The 24,271-nt window shown below is 39.1% G+C and overlaps 1 protein-coding gene across 3 annotated transcripts in view; it reads left to right on the forward strand.

Moving 5' to 3' along the window:
* Nucleotides 1-24,271, forward strand: part of CREB5 (cAMP responsive element binding protein 5) — a 390,366-nt gene that overhangs the window by 98,387 nt on the left and 267,708 nt on the right. For all 3 annotated transcript variants that reach the window (XM_075212281.1, XM_075212282.1, XM_075212280.1), the window contains exons 2-4: nt 3,258-3,329; nt 9,684-9,777; nt 17,899-18,014. In XM_075212281.1, the coding sequence (XP_075068382.1) occupies nt 3,276-3,329; nt 9,684-9,777; nt 17,899-18,014 (264 nt within the window). In that variant the 5' untranslated portion in view covers nt 3,258-3,275. The remainder of the gene's footprint in view (nt 1-3,257; nt 3,330-9,683; nt 9,778-17,898; nt 18,015-24,271) is intronic.

A 24,271-nucleotide genomic window follows, 5' to 3' on the forward strand; every position in this document is an offset into this window, starting at 1 on the left:
TAAATGCAAAATTGGGACAAAATAAGATCCACCCAAGCCTTGCACTGATCCACCCCTGGGAGGTTTGCAAATCGGTACAGTCCCGCTGAAATCGGGACAGTTGGCAGGTATGCCAACGGGAGTTATACAATGAGAGGAGTTATAAGATTACCTAATTTTCAGCAATGCCTCAAATCTAGTTTAGAATGATCAGTTCCCACACACTGTGCAATGTCAATCAGTTTGGTTAAAAAGAAACCAGATTGGTCAACATCAACTGCTCATTTGTAGCCTGTTTTAAAAGTTTCTCTTCTCTTTTCGAGCCATGGATAGGAAAGCTGACGTCTGCTCTTCCAGTCACATATCTGTCAAAACAGGAATTAAGACACTTCCTAAAACCAACCTAAAAAAATGTTAATATCCAGATATTTGCTGAAAAGATAAAAAAAATCAAAATCATGTCTGCAGGATAAGTAGCTGTAAAATGTTCTAGTTGACATGGCCCATATAAAGTGTCTGTGCCAGGGGACTATACACTGTCTTTGGGAATCCTACTGTGCCTTTTAAAGGAAAATAACACAAAAGTGAAAATTAAAACACAAGCTGGGAATCTTTAGGAGCAGAACTCATTCTTATCTAATCATAATATTGTACATATGTTCTTTTCCAGTGCAGCTTTTCCCCTGCAGTGGTAGTGAAATCGCTTATTCTTTCAGACTTTTTTCCATTTTCTAAGTAAACATACACTTAACAAAAGAACAAAACATATTAAGCAGCTGAGAACATGCAGCTAGAAAGCAGAATTCTGGGTATTTTCTGTGCTTAGATATGTCCAGAGATAGTGGTGTAAGCACAACAATGGCTCTAAATAAATATGTTTTTAGGTGTGTATACTTGTGCCTAACGATAGTGTTAGTAGTTGCATTACCCTGTTTGTGCACAATATAATAAGGTAATGAAGTGTCATATACACAAGTAACTGTCTTTTAGTTATTAATAAATTTGATTTTTGCATTTACAATATAAATATAATTAAACACAAACAACTCCACATCTTTAAAAATGTAATTGCGATAACTAAACACTGGAATGACAGGTAAGGGGAGTCCATAGTTTTGTTTTGTTTTTAAAGTTTATTGTAGTTTTTTACAGATACAAAAATAAGCAATAAAATGTAAGATGAAATGTAAGGGAAAGGCGGAGGGGGGAACAAAAATGAATAAAGGGCAACAGGAGGAAGGGAAGAAGATACTAAGGTTGAGTTTGCTCTATGCTATGTTTTAAGCAAACAGTATTAATGAAACAAGTGCATCAACATAAGTGGTTCAAAATCACAGGTATCCAGAATCATAAAACATCCACTATATATCAGACAGCTGAGGAGTAGTGTGTAAGAGAAGGAAGGGGAGGACAGGAAGGGAAAGGAAGGGGAGGATGGATGTACAGATCGGTTCTATCGCACATATTCTACATGGTGGACCCTTAGCTATATAAGAGTATAAACTTAGCTACTCATGGGGAGGAAGAGCTTAAACAGCGGCCTCGTAATAAGAGAGACGGCGGTGCCAGATAGCCTGATCGGTCGTGGAGTATACTTGTGATAAAACTGGCATCAATAAGTTTGCCAAATTCCATTAATAACTGTGGGGAGAGCAGGGAGGTCAGGCTGTTTCCAGTAAGCAGCTATCACGCACTAGACAGCATTAAGAATGTGGCCAATCCGAGCTGTTGATGCATACTTGTCAATGTCCGGGATGGAACAGTGTAAAAGGGAGTAAGATGGACAGGTAGGAGATGTCAGGTTTGCAAGGTTGCGGATTAGGTCATGAATGTAACGCCAGAATCTTATGGCAGGTCCTCCAAATATGATTAAAAAAGCCATCTTGACCGCAATTTCTGCAACAAGATTTGGAAGAAACAGGATAGCTTGTGTGCAGGCGGGTGGGGACCAAGTACCATTTATAGAGTAGTTTATAAGCATTTTCTTTAGTACAAACACAAATAGAACGCTTGGAAATGTGTTCCCTAATTTTGGACTATTCAAGAGTCCATGTTTGGCATCCATATAAATAACAAAAAAACTTACACTTATTCTCCTTCTATAGTCAGCCTACTGACCCTAAACCAACATTGCTCTGTGACTGAATCATATAGCGCACTAAGCACTTTTATCCCACTGCAACTGGACCAATATACAGTCTGTAGAAATGAATCCCGTGTATCAGACTCCTATTTTCCTATAGATGGTAAGATTGCCCTCTTGACCCATTTACCATTTCTTTATTTATTACTGGATGCTGTCCAAATTTTAAAGCTTTGTGGAGCTTGCTGGTGCTATACAAACAAATGTTAATAAATTATAAATACACATATAGTTTCAAGGGGGTGGCGGAGGGTGGAAGGTTAGGGTTGCCAGTTCATTACTTTAATACGGGTCACATATACGGTACAGAGTAGCTGGATGATTGGGACCTGGGGAGATGATTACATCATATTTACATCTCACCATCTTACCTGGTCCCAATCAGCCGCCCCAAAACCTTTTTAAAAGTGACGAGTCAGCGTTGAGGTGAGTACTGACATCAACATTACTGTGTGCTCATTTACTGCTGAAATATTATTGAGCACCACTATTACTACTACTGACATATTATAGCGAACTTCTACTATTGCTTACTTAATATTTGCCACAGCTACTACTGCTGATTGCTTAGTAGCAGTGGTGCTTCCTAAGGAGTATTGCTTTTACAGCTCGCATATTACTGGTTACTGCTATTACTGTTTTTATAATGTTATTAATGGAAATTACTGTTAGTGATAGATGTGAGGCCCTAAAAATGGTTGGTTTACATCTGAAAGGGAAACAAGACCCCTGTGAGGGCTGCAAGAGGCCTGCGGACTACCTGTAGCCCATCACTGTTATACTGACATATTCAAAGTTCTATCAAACCTGTGCCCTTATACAGCTTTCTATTGCTTGCTTTAGATTCTATGAAGAACAATGCTATCTAAGTGTTAGTATATTATTTGAATGTGTTTTAAGTGTTTATTCTTTATTTGCTCAAAGCATTTTAATATGTCAAATCACACTTTTATATCTGAAATTTAAATTGAAAATACATAACAGACTTTATTTTCAACTGAAATAATAAATTGATCAAATAATGTAATTCATTTTGCAGGAATAATATTATATACGTTGTCATTTAATGTTTATTTAATAGATACGATTGAGAAAATGCTTAGTTATTTAGTTATTTTACCACCTCTATTTTTAGATATATGAAGAATAAGAGATGAATTTGGAGCAGGACCGGTCCTTTGTATGCAATGCTCCTGGCTGCTCACAGGTAAGTGCATATGACCATTATATTGAAAAATGTAGTGCTAGTATAAATTAAAAGGATATTTGTAACCACCATGGAATTCAGTGACATATGAAGTACCTTTATGCAAGTCGGGAAAACCAAAGGTTACTTACTAATTATACAGTAGGGCATTTTCTTCCTTTTAATACACAAGTTTTTCTAATGAATACTGAAATTATGACAGAACTCACCATTTATACACATATTATTTACAAGACCTGTACCACAGATTATTATCCCATGTGTTTGCACACCCTCGCCCTGGGCTTAAAGAAGGATAGCGGAGGCCTCTTCTGAGCATGCACACCCTCACTCTGGGCTCAAAGGAGGTAGTGGAGGCCTCTTCTGAGTATGCACACCCTCACTCTGGGCTCAAAGGAGGTAGTGGAGGCCTCTTCTGAGTATGCACACCCTCACTCTGGGCTCAAAGGAGTGTAGTGGAGGCCTCTTCTGAGTATGCACACCCTCACTCTGGGCTCAAAGGAGTGTAGTGGAGGCCTCTTCTGAGTATGCACACCCTCACTTTGACTCAAAGGAAGGTAGTGGAGGCCTCTTCTGAGTATGCACACCCTAATCCTGGGCTCAAAAGAGGGGAGCGGAAGCCTCTTCTGGACCGGAATGTGCATGCTCAGAAGAGGTACCAGCTTTACTCTTTTGAGAACAGAGCAAGGGGCCCGGGAGATTAGAGCAGCATATCTGGGCCCCTACCCAATTTTGCTATGGAGCCCCATGATACACTGTTCCACCCTTTGCTGCATCCCTGGCTGAATCCATTGCATGTAAGTATTGGGGCACAGTAACATTACTACAAAATAAAGCAGCACTGAATGCGTTATTAAATAAAATTGAATGGAAGCATTATCTTTTAGTGTGCATTGTGCTGTTCGGGAACTTGAGTGACTGCACCTGGCTATTGTTTTCCAATCAATAGTGACCTCACACAGCTGCCAAGTGTCTGCTTGGCCTTTTCTCCACATGATTTGTTGTGGTCATCAGGAGAAAGGATTAGCATTGCATAAACACTATTACAAACAATAATTTTAAGTAGATGTGGCAGATTGATGCTCAGGAGCTTGTTCTAAAAATGTCAATATATCTTATTTATTATTTCAGTGAGTCCATATTGTATGTAGAGTTTATCTGGAATAATGATTCATGCATAATTCTAACGTTATTTGCTGCTGGCAGATGCTGGAATGGCAGACATATACCTTAAAAGTAATCATTTTAGAAACGTGCAGAAACATATCTTTTTTTAACACAAATGTTGATGTTTTATCACTTTTTAATGTAACAAGTTAGATGTATGTAATTTATTTTATACAGCTGTGCACCTGGCACAAATCGTGTCTGATTTGCATGAGTCTCACATCACTACCCTGTGCTTTTGGAGGACCCTGTTACTTCCATGATCTTGCTCAGTTTGTTTCTTGCTTCCATTCTCTTTCATATGCAGTTCTGTCCTCACTAGCAACCACACAAGCTGATAGGTCACTGCCTTCCACAAGTTTACTACACTCAGTATCTAAAATACTTTGTGTTGTTGTGATCATTGTAATGATCTGATTGATCTATCCCCTTTCACTTCAGATCTGGTCGCACACATATGTATAGGAAATGAATGAATAAAATAGGTGTGTTGACCTTAGTCACATGCACCTAAAAACAGATGCCAACATGAACAGCATTAGCATAAATGCAATTATGTTACGCTGAAACATTCCTTTTTAATGGAGAACATACATGTTAAATGTATTCCTGCTGCATAAACAAGTGTACTCCAATCCCTAAGAGACTCTTTATTCAAAAATGATTGCCCGGCAATGCCAAGAAAGTATTTCAGTTCATAGGAGAACTCAACCATTGGAGTCTATATATGATACTGTATTTTCTTCCCACCCTTGTTGATAAATGCAATTATACAGAGGAATACTTTTTATACATAATAATATGTATATATACGTATCATTTAAAGTGAGTGTCCATCTTTTCTGTGATTGTATTTTTTTCTTTTATCCCCTCTCTTCACAATTATATACCTTTGGCGAGCCCCTCTCCTTGACTCCATGGGCCTGAGTCATCAAGGAGAGCAAAGCTTAAAAAAGGAGTAACATTTGCACCTGGGCAAAACCATGTTGTATTGGAGGGGGAGGTAAATTTAAAATGTGGGGACAGATTTATAGTTGGGGTAGGACCAGTGTCGGACTGGGGCGTGAAGGGCCCACCGGGGGAATGCAAGGATAGGGGCCCATGAAATAGTGTGTGCACCGACACGAAACCAGAAGCGGTGTGGTCAGCCTCCAGAGGAGTGGAAGGAAAGTAAAATAACTGCCCCAGTCACCTTACCTAACTGTTTAATTTCTCTTTCTGGCACAGTGTCAGGAGGCAAGGATCATCACTCAGGTGACTGGGGCAGTGATTCTTATTTACTTACAAAGCATTGCGAGTTGGAGGTAGGCGGTGGCAAACACAAGATTTCTACAGGGGGTTTCCATTCCATGCTACCAGAGCTGACATGACCTACCATCATTGGCTATCCAATCCCTTCCTATCCACTTCAAATACACCGGCAATGCTGCATGCACTACTGTTAGGTGCACGCAGCTCATCTTTCACAAGCAAAGTAGGGTGAAGCAGGACATATCTCCAAACTGTCAATTATTAGCCCCCAAACTACCGCAGCATTAAATTAGTAGGTACTATCATTACCCCCATTTAAATTAAATAGCTCCCACCAATAAATGAATATCCCATACTGTCTAAGGACTGGCCCTCACACTATATTAATAGGCAAAGCAGCTCTGCCATAGCACATAAAGAGTCCTCCTTCCCACCACACTTACCTTCTTCACTACCCACCCCCACGTTGGTTCTCTCAACCTATACACAGTCTGGGCGTATAATACAGTTCATCTACTGAGATTTATAGCAAGGATTCAGAACAAGGCAAATGATACTGAGCACTCCATATGTACATCACATGCACACAACAACTACATCTAACACACTGAAGAAGAAATATGGTACCGAGCTCGGCTGATATTAAAAATAGGAATATCACCCAGCGTCACAATCTTTCAGGGAGATTTATTTTTCACAACAATAGTCTTTATTAAAGGTTTTTCAGAAAGTAAAAGAAAGAGACGGGGACACAATCCCCAAAGGAGTGGGTGGGGTACAGGATTTTCAGTGAGATTTAAAAAAATGAGCCTGTTTCTTTAAGTTACTATGTTAGTGGCTCAAATACTACAGAGCGAATGACTAAAAGTCAAACCCTCAAATGTACTTTGATTTGCACTATTATAAGCACAAAATAAGCTATTTCACAATGTTATGAATTAAAAACAACACTATAGTATATATAACACTTTTAGACATGCACTAATTCACATGTGTCTATCTTAATACAAACATTGTATAGAAGTAGTGTCCTTGAAAATAGATAAATCACTCAAAAAATGGACACACATTTGACGGCGCACTGCAGAATGTAGGCCCTGGCGATTGTCAATCCCAAAATTTTTGCAATTACAGCCTTTTTGAGGGCAGCTAAAATATAATTTTTTCTGCTGTACTTCACAAAATGTAGCTTTATATAGGTAACATCATACTATATCCAAAGAGAGTTAATGCAGCTCAGTAAGTCAGCTGTAATCTCTAACCTGCTTCTATTGAACTATAACTTTGAACAGTACTATGCCTACAGAGCCCATCAGCACAGCCTCTGATTGCCTGTATGTAGCATTTATCATTCATTTGTGTCAGCTTAATTCGTCAGTATTAAAACACAATAGGGTATATTGCACTACAAAACAATTCTAGTTTTTTTTCCATCTAGTAAAGCACATATGTAATGGCACCCACCTGTCTCACTGCCCCTATACTACCAACAGTGACTTACAATTCAAGTCCCTTCCCCCCAGAACTCTCTAACCTCTGAATAAGTTTACTTTACCTGTCAGCGTCTTCTCTTCTATCTTCCCCTGCTCCTGTCAGCTGACACACATGTGACCTACTGATTCACACTGCCGCGCCGTCGCGGTTATTATTCATTCATTCATGTGCAGGGAGCAGTGCATAGTCTGCGTCCTGCCCTCCTAGGGTAGGTGAGGGACTCTCAGGCTGTGGGGCCCACCGGTGGTTTTTCCGGTACCCCGGTGGGCCAGTCCGACGCTGGGTAGGACATGTCCTGGATCAGCTTTAAATTTCGGTGTTATAACAAGCTAGCAAGTATTTGTGTGCTAGATGAAAAAACAGCCAGTATTTAACTTATGTGCAAAATAATAAATTAATTTGCACCCTTGTATTGTAATATGGTTTGTCCCAGAGAACATTTACTCCTTTTTTGCCTTAATGACTCAGGCCCCATCTGTTTATTCTATGGCACATGGACCTGGTACTGATATAAAGCTGGGACCAGGAACAGGAGAATCCTGATACGGCTGCTGCAAATAAAAGCTGACTTCTGATTAGTGGAGTGGAGGACAGGGTTTGAACTGGGCAGTATGAATATGTATTCATTGGTTGTGAACTGAAAAATGTGAATAGCTTTTAGCTGTAAGGTATTAACTAAGAAGTGGGACATCAGGTTTGATCTAATTTATTCATGCTACTTGGTTCAAAATGCTGATGTTGTTGTGATGAGGCAAGTGATGGTGGCTAGGTGTAGATCAAAGATTGTAGACACCAAGCTCCTTGCATATTCAAAGTCTATAGGAAAAACTTTATGTTAGATACACTCTGCTGGAGAGTGTATATAAGTGATGGTTTGATATATTATAGGGTTTATATTTGCTAAGTGGACACTCAGGAGCCACAAAAGAGGATGTTTTCTTAACTTGCACCTGTCATGTACATACAGTAGAGATCAGTTCCAAAGTATAAGTACTCTGGTTTTTCACATTATCTCCTAAAATAATCTCAGTTTAACCTTATTTATGGCCAAAATAAAAGATGAGGGAAAGGGGAAATCAGAAATTATTTTCTTTCATGTGTCAACGTGGTATGTGCGTGAAGCTTTTTATAACATTACTCAGAGAACGTCTAGAAATGCCAACGGCTGGTGAAGATGGGTCTTGTGCTGTACTTTGGGACCTGTTTGACAGAGAAACACATTTGCAAGCACATTCCAAATAATGTACTATAATTCACACACAACACTGCTACCTGTGATAAAACAGGCCATATGCAAGGACTTTTTTTTACAAAATTAAACAAATAGATGATTATTGCTGTGGCTGGTTGAGAATTTAAAGAGCTTGATTTTTTAAACCGCTTGGGCTGGTTTCCAATATAACAAGGAGACCAGTGTGAGGTTCGCTGCCGTAGTGACGACCAGCCCCAGGCTGGCAGTGCAGGGTTGGTGCCTTTTTATGATTGGGTGCAGAGAACAACTAACTATGGGGGCCGGGTTAATAAACATTATTGAAACCCAGTGATCCCAGTGATAGGAGTCCATTATAGTTTTTTTATTTTAATCAATGCACTATGCATGGGACAGTATTTGTCTTATTTAAAGTATAGCATGAGGCCCAATCTCTGCCAGATCTGAGCTAGTGAATACTGAAGTGGTGTGGTAGAGTGGGTATGGCTGGGTACGACAAGGAATGTTCCGGAATACGCAGCCTCTACACTTCTTTATCTCATTACTAACTTTGCTCCACAAAGATAGATGCTCCACAGAACGAGGTGCCTGCGTCGTATTCACTAGGAACACATTCCCTTCACCCCTCTCCACACACTTGTCCCTGTCTCTACTTGTGCAAACTTCTGCTCCTCCGCAAGTGCAGCAGTCTTGCTCTACAACACTGTGCACACCAGTATAAAACTGCATTTGTACAAATCAAGGTACACACGTCGTCCAGGTACACTAGCACTGCGGAGCAGCCGTTTTGCTCCTCATAAATTACCTTCATTGGGGTCAGGTATTTTGTAAGCTGAACCAGCGTTCATGAGAGTGCAGTCTATCTCTTTACTAGAGACCAGTGACATCAATAATAACGCAGCCTAGCAATCCACCAAGATTGCACCACAGCCCTCTCATGTTGTGAGAGAATAGGGCAACTTGGGGCAAGACTCAATAAGCTTCAGTGGTTTCCTAGAATTTGTTCCAGACTGCATGCTGCTAGCTCTCTTTTTGTTATTATTTATTCCTAACCTTTAGGTAATCAGTTTAGTTTTCTTTCTGTAAGTAAATACCTACTGTAAGTCATTTCTGGTTACATATTCATGTCATAGAAGTCTTCAAGGGATCATGTTACTGTTACAGCTCAGTTTGTATAGCATTGAAACTCTCTGGCAAGGATTTATTACACATTTATGTTTTTTGTTTTATAGCGATTCCCCACTGAGGATCACTTGATGATTCACAGGCACAAGCATGAAATGACCCTGAAGTTTCCTTCAATAAAGAATGATAATTTGCTGTCAGGTAAAATATGACTTATTACACTGAGATGTCATACAAATAATATTTTTCAAAACATGTTTTAATCTAAATTTAGGTTTTTGTGTTGCAAAAGTGTGAACAGCTCCCAAGAATGTATAAAATGAAAGTTTGGTTAATTTCACAGAATAAGGAATTCTTTAAACAACTGAAATAAATAATTATAAGTGGAGGCTGTAAGGGTCATTCATAAACTGCAAAACTGCCCTGCCTCTTTATGTGCATAGGTGTGCCTACTTGTCCAACTACCACATCTCAATGTGCATGCTTATGTAACACTCCTGTAAAGGTAATCTGCGGGCTGGAGGATGCTGTGGAAAATACACTAGGTGGGAACAGTAACAGCATCACAGCATTGTCCAGTTCCTACCAATTAATTGTCCAGTTCCTACTAATTAAGACTACCCCCTTTATTCATTTAAAGTTATGCCCTGTACTGCTCAGTTTCACCCCAGTTATAGCTTAGACTGTCTTTATTACGTGTTACTTTCGTATGTTTGAAACTTTTCATTACATTGGCTGAAGTGCGCCTAGAAATGCGATTTACCGCAGAAGCGCAACCAGAAGGGAGAAAGCACATACCATTATATGACTAGAGATGATCTACAGGACTACAAATATGGTGGATAATTCAGGTCCTTTTGCAGGGAGAAATGTTTTGTGCGCATTTCTGCGAAGCAGGGAATACCGCTGCAAATGTGCCCTCTCTATCCCTTCCTCTTGTATAACTCACCCTTCCTGTAAATGAAATTTCATTATGTCACCAAATACAGGCATGCCAATCTGCATCTTGCTAGGAAAGCCCTGGATCAGTCCATCTCCTCCCAGAGGCAGACGCTGCCATTGTACCTTGTAAATCCATCTACTTTACGGCACAAGTAGGCACAGTTGTGCAACACTAGGCACATGTGTGCTGCAGTCTTATACCTAATACAGTTAATAAATTAGATTTTAATTTAGCTGAGGGTTTTTTTTGTCTAAGGCAAGAATCACTTATTCAGGGACATTTATGAAAACTGGTGCACAGGAAACAGGTGCAGTAATCCATGAAGTACCTGCTATTATTTTCTAACCTATACTAGAAAAATGATAGTTTTCAGTAATTAGTAACCTGGCTGCTGTAGGTCACATTGTCTTGTTCCCTGTGCACCAGTTCTCCTAACTGTCCCCCATTGTGCTTACCTTATCTGCCTGCCTGCCCATATGTACTATATAATGAGGACCCTTAGATTTGTTCTCATTCATGGAATAAATTATATTACAAAATATGTGAAGACATACTAAACCTTAACATAAGGATCTGTTCTTATAAATTATGTTTTCATCAATCATTGCTGCCCCTACCTTCTGTACTCTATGGTCATAACAAAGTTAAAGTCATTAATACATTCCATATTGAGTAGTGTTCAGCGCTACAAATCCTCCTTAGTCTCAAACAGGAATGTTTGATAAAGAACCCATTGGTCCAAATTACTCTAATACCAACCCCATTATAGTAACCATTCAACTGCTGCTAAGGGGTGGTTTGTAGGCAGCACTATTTCTCTTCAAGCTTGTCAACTTGTGCAACATAAGTGTTAAATTATATCGTCCCATAGAGGTATTTATTGTATTGCATCTTAATTATACTCCATTTATGGTTGTAATGTAGTCTCCTATTTTGCTAGATTTGGTTTTAGCAGCAGCAGCACCTTTTATTTTGACACTTTCTTCATGTTATAATTTTTGTCAGAGTAAGATCCTCAGATGTTGCAGTAATTTATGTTAACTCCTCTAGCTCAGTGAATCCTGAAATTTGTTGCTCCTCCAAACCGAGCAACAGATTACATGCTGCAGCTGTGGTAAATCTATTATTATTATTATTATTATTATTATTATTATTATTATTATTATCTTGTTTATAAGGTGCCACAAAGTTCTGTAGTGCTGGGGTAATAGAGCATATTACATAAAATGTACAGGTCCAATAGGCAAAATCCAGAACAAGCAAGGGAATAAAGCAAAACGATATATATATAAAAAATAAAGCATAATACCTAGGACGTGGTAGATAAAAATCTACATGTAGTACATAACACGCAAGAGGCATAATACAAGGATACACAGATGGGTGAGGTGGGAACAGATGAGAAAGCAGGAGGAGAGAAGGCCCTTGTTCTGAAAGCTTACAATCTAATGGGAATGGGCAAACCTTAGATAAAGGGGGGACACTGATGCTGTGGGCAGATGCAGGCTGGGTCAGCGAGTGTGGAACTAGGTGGGAGACTTGTAGGCTTTGATGAAGAAGTGTTTTTTTAAGAAGCATTTAGAACTTTGGAGGGTAGTGGAGAGGCTGATTTGGCTTGGAAGTGTATCCCAGAGGATAGCAAAAGGGAAGTCTTGGAGGCAGGCGTGGAGTGGGGTTATCAGTGGGGACTCGAGGTGTGGGTCTGCAATTTTTACAGTCTTATTAGCTGTGTTATGTAACTTTCCTCATATGTTTTGCAATGAAAGGAACAACAATCATGTGCCATCTCCTTGATTTTATGGCTCTATTTAGTCATAAATTGGGGACAATTGGTAGACACTATTGTTATAGAAGAGTTTAACTCTTCTTCCACATTTTGACTTTATGGAAATTATCTGCAAAGTGCTTGTATATAGAAAAGAGGGCCGTCCAGTCATTCCTCTGCTGCCCAATGGCACCCCTTCACAGGTTAGTAAATACAGAAACTGGACTTTTAATTAAGTTAACTCATTATTGTTATTAACTGTCATTATAATTTAGTCTGTGCTTTATGAATCTTCATTTCATTTGAGGCATTGGTTGTTTCAATCATGATTTTATTCTCTATTGCAGAAAACTCTCCCTCCCTTGTTGGGTTAATGAACTGTATCAGAACTCATAAAACTACTTATTTGTTCTGAGCGCTTTGTGACCACAGACATATATATTTAATACTATACAATAAATTGCTTATTTCCAACTTGAGTATCAGATTTGCCTGCATCATTCCACCCTTTGAGTAACCATTAGAAGTTCCTGTGATGTTTGCTGTGCAGAGGAGCAAGTTTACTTACATCTTGAAAATATATATTTTATTTTATATTATTTTATTCATAACAACAGATATTGTGCAACACATTGTATATTACATTAGGGTTCTCAATTGAAATACGGGTTTGGCGCTGTCTATATATAAATATGATCAAATGTTGTTTCAATGCCCTCCCTGTAGTAGTGCTTTATATCATGGACTGATACTACTGTTTGCTTTTACTACACAGGCAACATTCAAAGAGTATGTAAGATACCAGTCTGATTTATATCCTCATTGGCATGGTGTTATTAAATTTGTGAACTGCATATGGGACTATCAGTGTAATGAAAATAAGGACTCAATCATTATATGCTCATTGAATAGTGCCTGTGTAGTAAAAGCAAAAAGTAGTATAAGTCCATGATATAAAGCACTATTTATATATAGACAGCGCCAAACCCGTATTTCAATTGAGAACCCTAGTATCACATGAGAAGGAGGGAGGACAACCCTCTGGATCTAAAAGGGTATATACAGTTGTCTGCAACCACAACCTGATCCTTGAGCACCAGCCCAAAACATCCTATATACATTGTATGTTACATTTCAATTAAACTATGTAATTATCTTACATAATATATGTAGCTTCAATCTTCTTTTAAATGGTTCTCCAACTGATTGCCCAATGGCCAGGTCAATTCTCTAATAGTAATTGCACTTTACTAATCCACTTTAGCAAACTTTTTGTTCTATGGTATAATAATCTTAGGTTCCACAAAACCCTGCCCCTAAGAACACTCAATAATATATTATACAACTCAAATTGTCCAGCACATACCACTCCTTCTAGTTATCCTGTACACAGCCCCCCCCCCCCCACACACACACACAATTGTCCTGCATTTTCCATAGCACCCAGTTGTCTGTCATTTGTTATAGCATAATATTGCTGACCTCTCAATTGTCCAGCATTAACCACAGCCATGAATTATTCAATATATATCACTCCTCCAATCCATCATCATAAACCACTGACCCCTATGAAACAGACAGCATACCCCAAAACTTGATTGTCCTGTTAAAACCAGGCCAGTGCCAAATACAACATAAGCAGCATTTACTGTGTCTGCTGAGGACATGTGTTAGAGCAGGAGATACATTATAGCTGTGCTATAAAGTACTGCATATATGTCTTAAATCCATCTTTGCATATTCTGTAACACATGGATAAAGCAAAATATGGTTTCAACAAGTAACTTGGTTACTTAAGTTCTGCTGTTCCTTTCCAATAAGATATGTGGCTGAATTTAATTTTTACAATAGTATTGAAGGAATTTTTTTTTTGTCTAGCGCTGGTACAAGTGCAAGGAATCTAAATGGAAACAATTTGAAAGGTAGCACCTTCTTGAAATAAGTGTAAATTGAATTATAGAGCTGTAGGCTTGCAAAAAAAAATATTGCATGCTTCAGTTGTTGTTTTTGTCTTGTTTCTCCTGCTGCTGCCCTTTCAAATGCCTGTGAATAAAATATAACTAAAGCATTATGACTGCAATATGTTTTTATTCATTTATAATTGTAAAGATAATCTTCCTATTATTCCTATTTATCTTGTTGTGCTGTGGATGCCACTGAACGATCTCTCCCAAGATGCTCAGACAACCTTTAGACCAAATTACCACAAATTCTGTTGTTACCTGGCAGGTTTCAGTATCTACAGTATTTTGTAGCACCATGGGTAAGGAATAATTGGAGAATTTGTGCTGCCTTGTGAATGATTTTTGATTACTTTACCTGCGAATAGCTGAATATATTTGAGTTGATTGCAAAAACCAAACATTCTGTTCCATGGTGCAGAGTTCACTGCAATAAACACTAATCCACTTGTAACTCTTCTGGTTTCTGTAAACTTTAAAACTGGACACAGGAAGAGCACAGACAGATAACCATATGGGGATGGGAAAACCAATAGCAAAATGAAGAGTTTCTAAAAAAAATAAAAAAAAAAGTGAATTGCAAACAATGGACAACAATATTACCACAAATGTATAAATGAACAGTACTAAAGACAAAGAAGAGCGAGAAACAGACAGTAGATTTATGCATAGGCGGGTGCAGGGGATAAATGTATGCACTTTCTGCAACTTACCAATATTTAGTGACTTTGCAAGTCAAATTTAAAACAGCAATGTCTTTAATGGCAAGTTTTGCCCTTAAAGACATTGTCGCTTTAAATTTAGCTGTCAAAGAAGCCAAATATCGTCGAGTTGCAGAAAGCGCAGCATAATACATTTAGGAGGGAATTACATTTACCTGCAGTATCCCACCTCCCCCCAGACCATATAAATATACTGTCTTTAGTATGTAAGCTCTTACGAGCAGGGCCCTCTTCCCTCCTGTCCTTATACTCCAACATCACTGTATTAACTATGCCTGGATCTATTGGTGTCTTGGTTTTACTCGTTTATTGTTCTGTATTGTTTTACTCTGCATGGTTTTCTGCTTGTACTCTGTATGGCGCTGTGGAAATCTTGTGGCACCTTATAAATAAAGGATAATATTAATACGTATAATGAGAATTATCTCAGACCCTGGTGTGGCAGCTTTTCGCCCCTACCCCAGACTGGTGCCTTCAGGACATGTTACAGTGCGGACACCCCCGATGATCTGACATTTACTGGTGTGGAAGCAGCTTGGAGAGGGGCACTAACTTTCCCCAGCCAATGCTGTGGCTCTGATGGGGTAGAGGATGGGAGGGTCAGACAGGGCACCATAATATGCCACCAAGAGAGTCCTTGGCCCAGGTACTTTGTACCCGCCCCACCCCCTCTCTGTGTCCCTGTGTACAACTACACTTTATACAAGTACTAAAGCACATACAGTAGGGCTCGTGTAATAACATTGCATTTAGGTGTAAAATTTGCACTGAACAACAACAACCAATCAGCAATTTGTCTAATGCAAATGATATTATAAAAGTGTGTCTGATTGGTTGTTATGGTTTCATATAACATTTGCACCTAAACACAATGAGGCTTATGCTGAGTTTTGTTTAAGCGTTTATAAAACAGTCAAATTAAATACACATAAAAGTAGTGTATTTATGTCCATAAGCAGATTCAGTGGCATCTCAAGATGCATCCAACTCTTCACCAGTAGCATATCTGTCAGGTCTATGTCAGGCAAACTTACACCCAGATGCACTTACACCAACAGGTCATAAGCACAAAAAAAAAGTTTATTTTAATATAGTTTTGGTACCGAAATACAGATATAATATTAAGTTTGCTTTAAATAAAAAAAACTCTCTAATACAACAGCTAAAAATGACTGCCAAATTACACCCACAAAATCATATAGTATATGCACGATCGATGAAGAAATCATCTAGCCACACTCAAGCATGAGGAATCACAAGTGCCACATCTACCTACGGACGTAGGCATATGGGTTTTTTCAATGGCATGCACTGAACTCAGCATGAGTCCCAATGTTAGTAAATGAGCCCCAGTGTCTCCAGAGTAGAACATCTATATTGTTTGCTGTACATTTTAAGTAGAATTATTGTAAATGTATGGGAATTTTTTTAAAAAAATGGTGAAAGGCAAAAGTGTAATCCCCCTGTGAAGCTCTTGCCTCTGCATAGCAGCTAACAGTTCTGATTTCTGAAATACTATGGCAAAAAGATTAATTGGAAAAGGGGAATAAAACAGCCATGATTTAGGTGAGCTGTGAAAGTGACCTCATGTTTATCGGTTACCCATGTGCCATGACAAGTACCCTTTAAAGGGCAGGTATATCTCAGCATTAGCATTTACCCTGTTCAGACTGATCCACAGCAGTTCTGAAAAAGACCAGTTACCCCTCTGAATATATATTTCACCGTCCTGTCACCATGGATACATTCTTTCCCCCTCTCGCCCTGTTATTCCGAGCATCACGGAGAAGCTTTTCCTTGTATAACATTTTTCCCCACAGCAATAAGAGGCCAATTTTCAGCCGTGCTTTCTAGTATCTGCGACTTCATAGACCAAAAGCTGGGTTTTGATGGTCACAATCGTAACATTTTGGGAACTGTTCTGACTGACTCCTCATTGAAGCCCTGCTCAATTTGGGGAGAAGGCTCATGAGTGTATCTATAGTGATGGGGGTGATTAAGACATTTTTCTGAGGGTTTAGCGGCCCTTTAAATATTTAGCTACTAAACGGGTTGGCCAAATTGGATAGATGTTGCTAGGAAGCAAACTGCACAGATCACAAAGCCTACAATGCTGGATGTATGAGCTTTATTTTTATGTAAAGGAAAATAACATACATGTACCTCTATATGCAACAAAATTAATCGATTAACTGAAGAGAGATTGATGAGGACACTTGCAGGACACCATTTATGTGCTTTTAATGCTATCTAACTCCATAAAAAATGATTGAATTAAACACACATGAAAGTGCATTAACAATACATATTTGATGGTCTTTTCTTGCTCTCAGCATTGCACATCCTTTGACAGCACATGAAAATCACATGCTCCTCTATGTTAAAACCATTTAATGTTGCTGACTGTGATATATACCCTAGACCAGAGGTGTCCAAAACTCCAAACTCAGTCCCCAAGCGCTACCAACAGTTCATGTTTTCAGGATTTCTTTAATCATGCACAGGTGAGTTAACCTATTTGGCTAGTTCAGTAATTATCCCACCTATTTCTACAGACAGAAATCCAAAAAACATGACCTGTTGGTAGCCTTTGAAGACTGAGTTTGGACACCTCTGCCCTAGACCAACTAATGTCTTGCATTTTATTTTCTGCACATTGATTAGATTTCTTGTGCCCAGAGTTTGCTCCTATAAGAATTCAAATTTTTACTTAATTTGACCTCTCACAAGGTTGAGCTACAAATCAAGTTAGTCATGTGGGCAAGTAAAAAAGAGGGAGGGAGATTCAGCAAATATTCTAATTGTTTAAAAAGAAAGAGAACCAATACCCCTGTAAATGTGGGTGAACTTACAGAAAGTGAATTTCCACCTGTAATGATGGAATTTAAGTTTGTATATCTCGCCTACTTAAAATAATATTTTTTTACACAGACCAGACACCAACTCCAACTCGGTTCTTGAAAAACTGTGAGGAAGTGGGGTTGTTCAATGACATTGACTTGGAGCATGAATTTAGAAATGCTCAAGAGGAAGAAAACAGCAAACGGGTAAGTGTTCTAAGTATATTTTTCTGTTATCTTGACATTTAAACTCAGAAAATGTTTTTAAAAGCATTATTACCAAATTTAAACACTCATTAACATTAATTTCTTGTCTATATATTAGTAATACTGTTTGCAAAATTACTTTTGGAGCTGAACCAGTGTATGAAGGGATTAGAAATATATACATGACCCTTTTTTATCTATAAAAACATATCTATCACATTTACTGATGCTTTGTTAGTATTTATTAATTCATGTCTGCAATGCACCAATGGAAAGTGATACTGAACAATAACATTTTAGTATTTAACTTGTTCCCTTGTATGTTGACCTGTCTGCTCTACCAGCCACTCATAATACATTTATTCCAAATCTCTACCGTTTTACACATATTCACCTAGAAATGTAATAATCTATTTTCCTCAGATGACTTTCTGTAAACTGTGGCAACATTCAGCATAGGATATCACTGGCCAGCATATATATCACATATTAGTATATAATGGCATAACGCAGCAATATATTATCTTAATTCAGCAAAATACATCACATGGTATCACATGGCAGAATATTATGGTATAAATCGTGATGGAATACCACGTGATCTGGTTGCACATAGACTCTCACTCTCATCTTTGGTTGTTAGACCCATATTTGCAATACATAATACCCATAATTCTAAATGTGTTTTGTAACGGTTGTTCTATAAATCACATGCTAACCAGTATATAACCAGTACTTTTTTTATTTTATTTTATTTTCATTATTAGAGCCCATAGGCACACCACCCACAGCAGCTTAAACATATCCCATTCACTAGTTACATCTTTACGCTCTTGCATTGCTGGTCGTCACAGATTTAAAATATAGTGGCATTGTGTCCTCGTCAGATAAATTTGTATGAGTTAATTTGTTTCCTCTACTTGTTTTTTCTTCCTTCAATAGCAAAAAAAACTATTTGTTATATGTATTGTGCAGGGAAAAAGCCCAGTGGAGGAGAGTGGGCATGACCATAAAAAAGGGGCATTGTTGATCCTGACTGGTGTGTAGTTGAGGGGGCTCCTCCCTCTCACGCAGAAGGATGTAGTAAAGACCCAAGAATGCTTATCAAGTAATATAAGTATGAACATATCAGGTGGGGGGCACAGAAAAGAAGAGAGATACCTGCAGAGTCTCACCCTTATGGGGCTAACTTCATGTACTTACTGAAGTTATTCTAATTGTCTATATTGATCTGGGTATCAGACTAACGTTTCAATACAGACCCCCCATTTGTCATAAAAAGTTAACACTCACCTTTCCACATCCAGTAGTGTTTGTCTTATGTTAAGTAATTCCACTTTCAACTCGCACAGAAAAGGTGCTGGAGATGTCCACTTTTGTAGTATTAATTGCTTGGCCACCATACCGTCTTTATAACTGTAAGTACTGGTTGAATCTCCCTCAGTGGTAATTCTGGATTCCATATTTCAAAATGACAAAAAATGATTGGTTTTTGGTTTTTTTTGTAAATGGAGTTTAAAGCACATCACCTTATTCCAAAAATTTTTAATTTTCCTGCACTGAAATGATGATAATGGGCAGTATCTTCCCTGTTGTATTTTAGACAATTGTCTGATTCACCCTCTGTAATTTGCTTTCTTTGGGCATGAGAGACTGTGGTGAGCTTTTATTCACTAACTAAACCTTTTGAGAGGACATCAATGGAAACCTCTACCCTTAACCACAGTAATAAGCTAAAACAATACATTTAAGCAAAGAAAGAGACACCTACCTATAATATATCAGCATGCATTTAAAACAGTGTTACAAGTTATCAGAAACAAATCTAACGATAAAGTAGGAAGGTGCTCAGGGGCGAACGCAGGATTTTGAAGGTGGGGTTTCCGCCCCCCCAGAAAAAAAAAAATATATATTGCGAGAGGGAGCTGCTGCACATGCGCAGCAGCTCCATTTCGGTGAGTCTGAATTCTACAGCAGCCGCGGCGCTGTCAAGCAGCATCCGCGGCAGTGCTGTATTATACTACAATACAGCACTGCCACGGACGCTTCTTTGACAGCGCCGCGGCTGCTGTACAGTACCAGTGGTTCGCGGAGGGGAGGGGTTTCTGGAGATCCAGAAACCCCCCCTACGTGCGCCACTGGTGCTGGGATACAGAAGTGAAGGCTCGGAGGGCCGCATGTGGCCCTGGGGCCACCTGTTGCTCATCGCTGATCTTCAGTCTTTCCTTCCCTCTGATTACCTGAGTATTAGGCTACTTATTCATTTAGTTATTCTGCAGCGTTTGTTTTTATAGATCTTGTAAATTTGTAATATGTTTGCTCTTTTTTGTCCTTGAGGAATATTGAGTGGTTATTGCAAAAGAATAACATATATGTGAATGAGACCTGGCAGGAAGATGAGTTTTGAGTGAGTGGAATGAGCACAGAGTGATAAATGATGTCTGGTTGTTTGAAGATCATAGTCAGTCAGTGAAAATCCAGATGGCATTGTTAAAAATAACAACTTGTGCATAGCCTGTGCTTACATTCTGTGGAAAATAAGAAACATTTAGTTTCAAATAATGTATTCATTTTGCTACAGGTGGTTAATATATGGCTCTCGTAGGACTGTTGGAGACAAACATGAACATGTGCATTGATTTTCATTCATCCACGCCTTTGCATGCTTAAAGTAAGCCCGCAACTGGAACAGGTTACATGCTCTGTAATGAGAACCACATTTGTGTAACTAGTAAGAGCACAGTTTCATTTTAATTCCAGGTATTACTTCCCTGGACTATTATGCTCATTTGTGTTCTCAGAGAGCATTCTATGGGTGATTGAGCCCCGTTGTAAATCATTGTTTGACAAAGCAAGTCATTTAGAAGAGCTGTGTTTTTACAAAAGGACATCAAACTGCAAAAGAAAAGGCTGTTTAAGTGAAAACGTTTCCATGAATTTCAGTATTTTGCAGCCCAAAAATATGTGCCCATCACACACAGCCACATCTTGCCCCCTGACCATTGTATACAGCTTCAAACTTTACATAAGTAATACCTCCCACTATCAGTCTTATACCCATCATTACAGCTCTATGCCCATCATCTAAAAATTATGCCCACACATATATGCTATATGCCCTGCATACACTGCCCTATGCAAAATATAACAGCCTCCACCATACACAGCACTGTGTCCAGCATAACAGCCTCAGTTCTAGCCCAGTCTTTTGTACTCAATAAGCAATTGTGTCTATGGTACTAGGTTTATGCCCACCACAAATAATCTAGTGACCAGACTGACTGCCTCATAACCACCACATCCATTTGTCCACCATTCAGCCTTGTGCCCAACATAAGTACCCACTGCAATTTACTACATACTGCTTGTTCCCAGCATAATAAATTCATGCCCATCACGGCTTCATGATTACAGCTGTGCTTAGCTTAGCAACCTCATTCCAAGCAAACTTCATTTCAATTATTACACCCGACTACCAGTCTCATTGCCACCACAGCCATGTGCCCAGATGTTGTGTAAGATGCTGTTGTTACATGTAGTCGTTGGCATTTACATAATTAGCCATGCAAATTGACATCAGGTGCACATGTTGTGAGCTGATTAACTGTGAAGTGTGCTTAAACAAACATGACCGCCTCACTCTCTTGTGTATTTTCTTTCTCCCCATTTGCTCTTTATGCTGCTGATAGATTAAAGTCCCTAAAGAACTAAAAGCATCATAATTATAAAGCGGAGATCTTCCTGAGGAAAAATCTGCTTCATACAGCTAGGAAATAAGTCAAGGTCATGGAATAGTACTGAATTTCCTCTTCTATTCAGATTAGGAAACCTTGACTGTCCAATGTACATGCCAGGTTAAAATCGGAAATTGCTTGTGGAAGGCCAGCATTATTTCTCAATAGAGATCTCAAATGTACTGATGGATGTAACATGCTCGTTTGAAGGCTGACTTTGTACCAATGACATGAAGGCTTTTTTGTTGGCACTAGAGTTTGAGTCAATCCAGCAACCGTATTGGTTTCCTAGTTATCAAAGAAAGGAAATGGGACAACAAAAAAATAATAATCTAATGAAAATATGTGTGTGCCCTATTGCAAAGATATTCAGAGCTTAAAATAGTGTCAGTTAAGGCTAAGGCATAGGGAATAATTTTGTGTTTATAGTTATAATGTAGTAAAATCACAAGACTAAATTATTAGGAAGGGTAATGCTGAGCTGATAACCAAACACGACTTTAGAAAAATGATTAAAAAGGATTACAAGTTAATTAAAAGTAAGAGGAGATAGTGGCAGATTTGCTATAGGCCTCCCAAGGGCTTTTCCCTTCTGCGTTGGAGGCCCTCATGAAACCATGATATCTTTTAATACTTTTATTCCATTTTTTTATAAACAAGAAGGTAGGGGGACCTCAGCAGGTAAGAGAACTCTGATGCTTCCTTCCTCTCTGAGCAGAGAAGCAGCAGATAGACCAAGAGGAGGCAGTTGGCCGAGTGACGAAGTAAGCGGTGTGACTGTGAATAAATGAGTGAGTGACTGATTGTGATGAAGTGACTGTCAGTGAATCTGCAAAGCAGGTAAGTGTGTGTGTGGTAGTATTAATGTAAATTAATTTATTGTGGGGCTGTGTTCATGCAATGTGGAGGGGTATCAATGTTATGTGGGAGCTATTATTGTTATGAGGAGTTGGTGGAGATCATTAAATTATTGCAGGGTTATTAATGCAATGTGGGTTGTCTGGATAAAATTTGGGGGCTAATAATATAATATCAAAATTCATTAGAGGTCATGTGCTTATTTATTAAATGTGACTGCCATGAATCTGGGCTGGCTTGGGGAAAAATAGGCTCATTATTAAATGAGAATGCTATTCTTTAATATCAGGACTTGATAGGAGAAAATATGCCTATTTGTTGAATTTGAATGCTACTCATTTGATTTTAAGATGAAATAGGCTTATTTGTTAAATTTTAATGCAACTAAGTTAAAGTCATTTCTGGTTGTGGGGAAACAGTCCTATTTGTTACATGTAGGTGCTATTGATTTAATGTTGGGGGTGGTTGGGGACGGAAGGCCTAGAGGGTTCAATCATTGCTCTGCTTTCCAGGACTGAATAGTAGCTACTTACCTATTCCTTTTCCAAACAGGGCTCAACCGTAGCAGGGTACAGCCAAGCAGCAGTAGTAGCACTTTCCTTTCTAGCATCTATCACTACACACACATAGCACTAACTCCTGACTACTAACAGAGCTGAAGATATCAACGGCAGCAGGTAGGGAAAGCTGCATGAACAGAAATTAGAGAGACTGTCAACTGTTTCTGATTCTGGAGGACACTCCTGATTCTGGTTTGACTGTCGTGATTCTGGTTTGACTGTCGTGATTCTGGTTTGACCGTCGTGATTCTGGTTTGACCGTCCTGATTCTGGTTTGACCGTCCTGATTCTGGTTTGACCGTCCTGATTCTGGTGGGACTGTCCTGATTCTGGTGGGACTGTACTGATTCTGGTGGGACTGTCCTGATTCTGGTGGGACTGTCCTATTTCTGATGAGACTGTCCTGATTCTGGTGGGACTGTCCTGATTCTGGTGGGACTGTCCTGATTTTGGTGGGACTGTCCTGATTTTGGTGGGACTGTCCTGAATCTGGTGGGACTGTCCTGAATCTGGTGGGACTGTCCTGAATCTGGTGGGACTGTCTTGATTCTGGTGGGACTGATTTTGGAGGACAGTCCTGCACAGGTCTGGACTTTGACTTGATGGCAGATAGAGTCGGTAGATGTATCCCTCTTAATGCTGCTATGCTTATGACAAATGGTGCCATGTGCACCTAGCTGTGGTGTACAGCATTACAAATGTGTGCCAGTGTGTTTAAAGGCCAAGGGGTTGCAGGGCGGTCTAAAGCAATAGACAAGTCCTATCCTGCCGCATGAAAGCACCCATACCAATGACGCATGCATTTACTCAGCTCTGCCGATGACATTTTGGGCCACAAGATGAAGACTGTTTTGCATTATTTTCCAGGACCATTTTAAATTCCCAATCCGCCCCTAGAGAAAGAGCCTAGAGAGAGAGAGAGAGAGAGAGAGATGGATACAAAAAGCCAATATCAGACAACAACTTGTACAGATAAGGAGAGAACTTGGAACAACATGTAAAGAAGATGAAAAGGCAAGGATGAGGACAAGATTGATACAGGGAGCGAGAATAACATTAAATGAAAGACACATGTGTTTACAGTGGATTAAAACTAATAAATCGA

Source organism: Mixophyes fleayi, chromosome 5 (assembly GCF_038048845.1).
Source record: "Mixophyes fleayi isolate aMixFle1 chromosome 5, aMixFle1.hap1, whole genome shotgun sequence".
NCBI lineage: Eukaryota > Metazoa > Chordata > Amphibia > Anura > Limnodynastidae > Mixophyes > Mixophyes fleayi.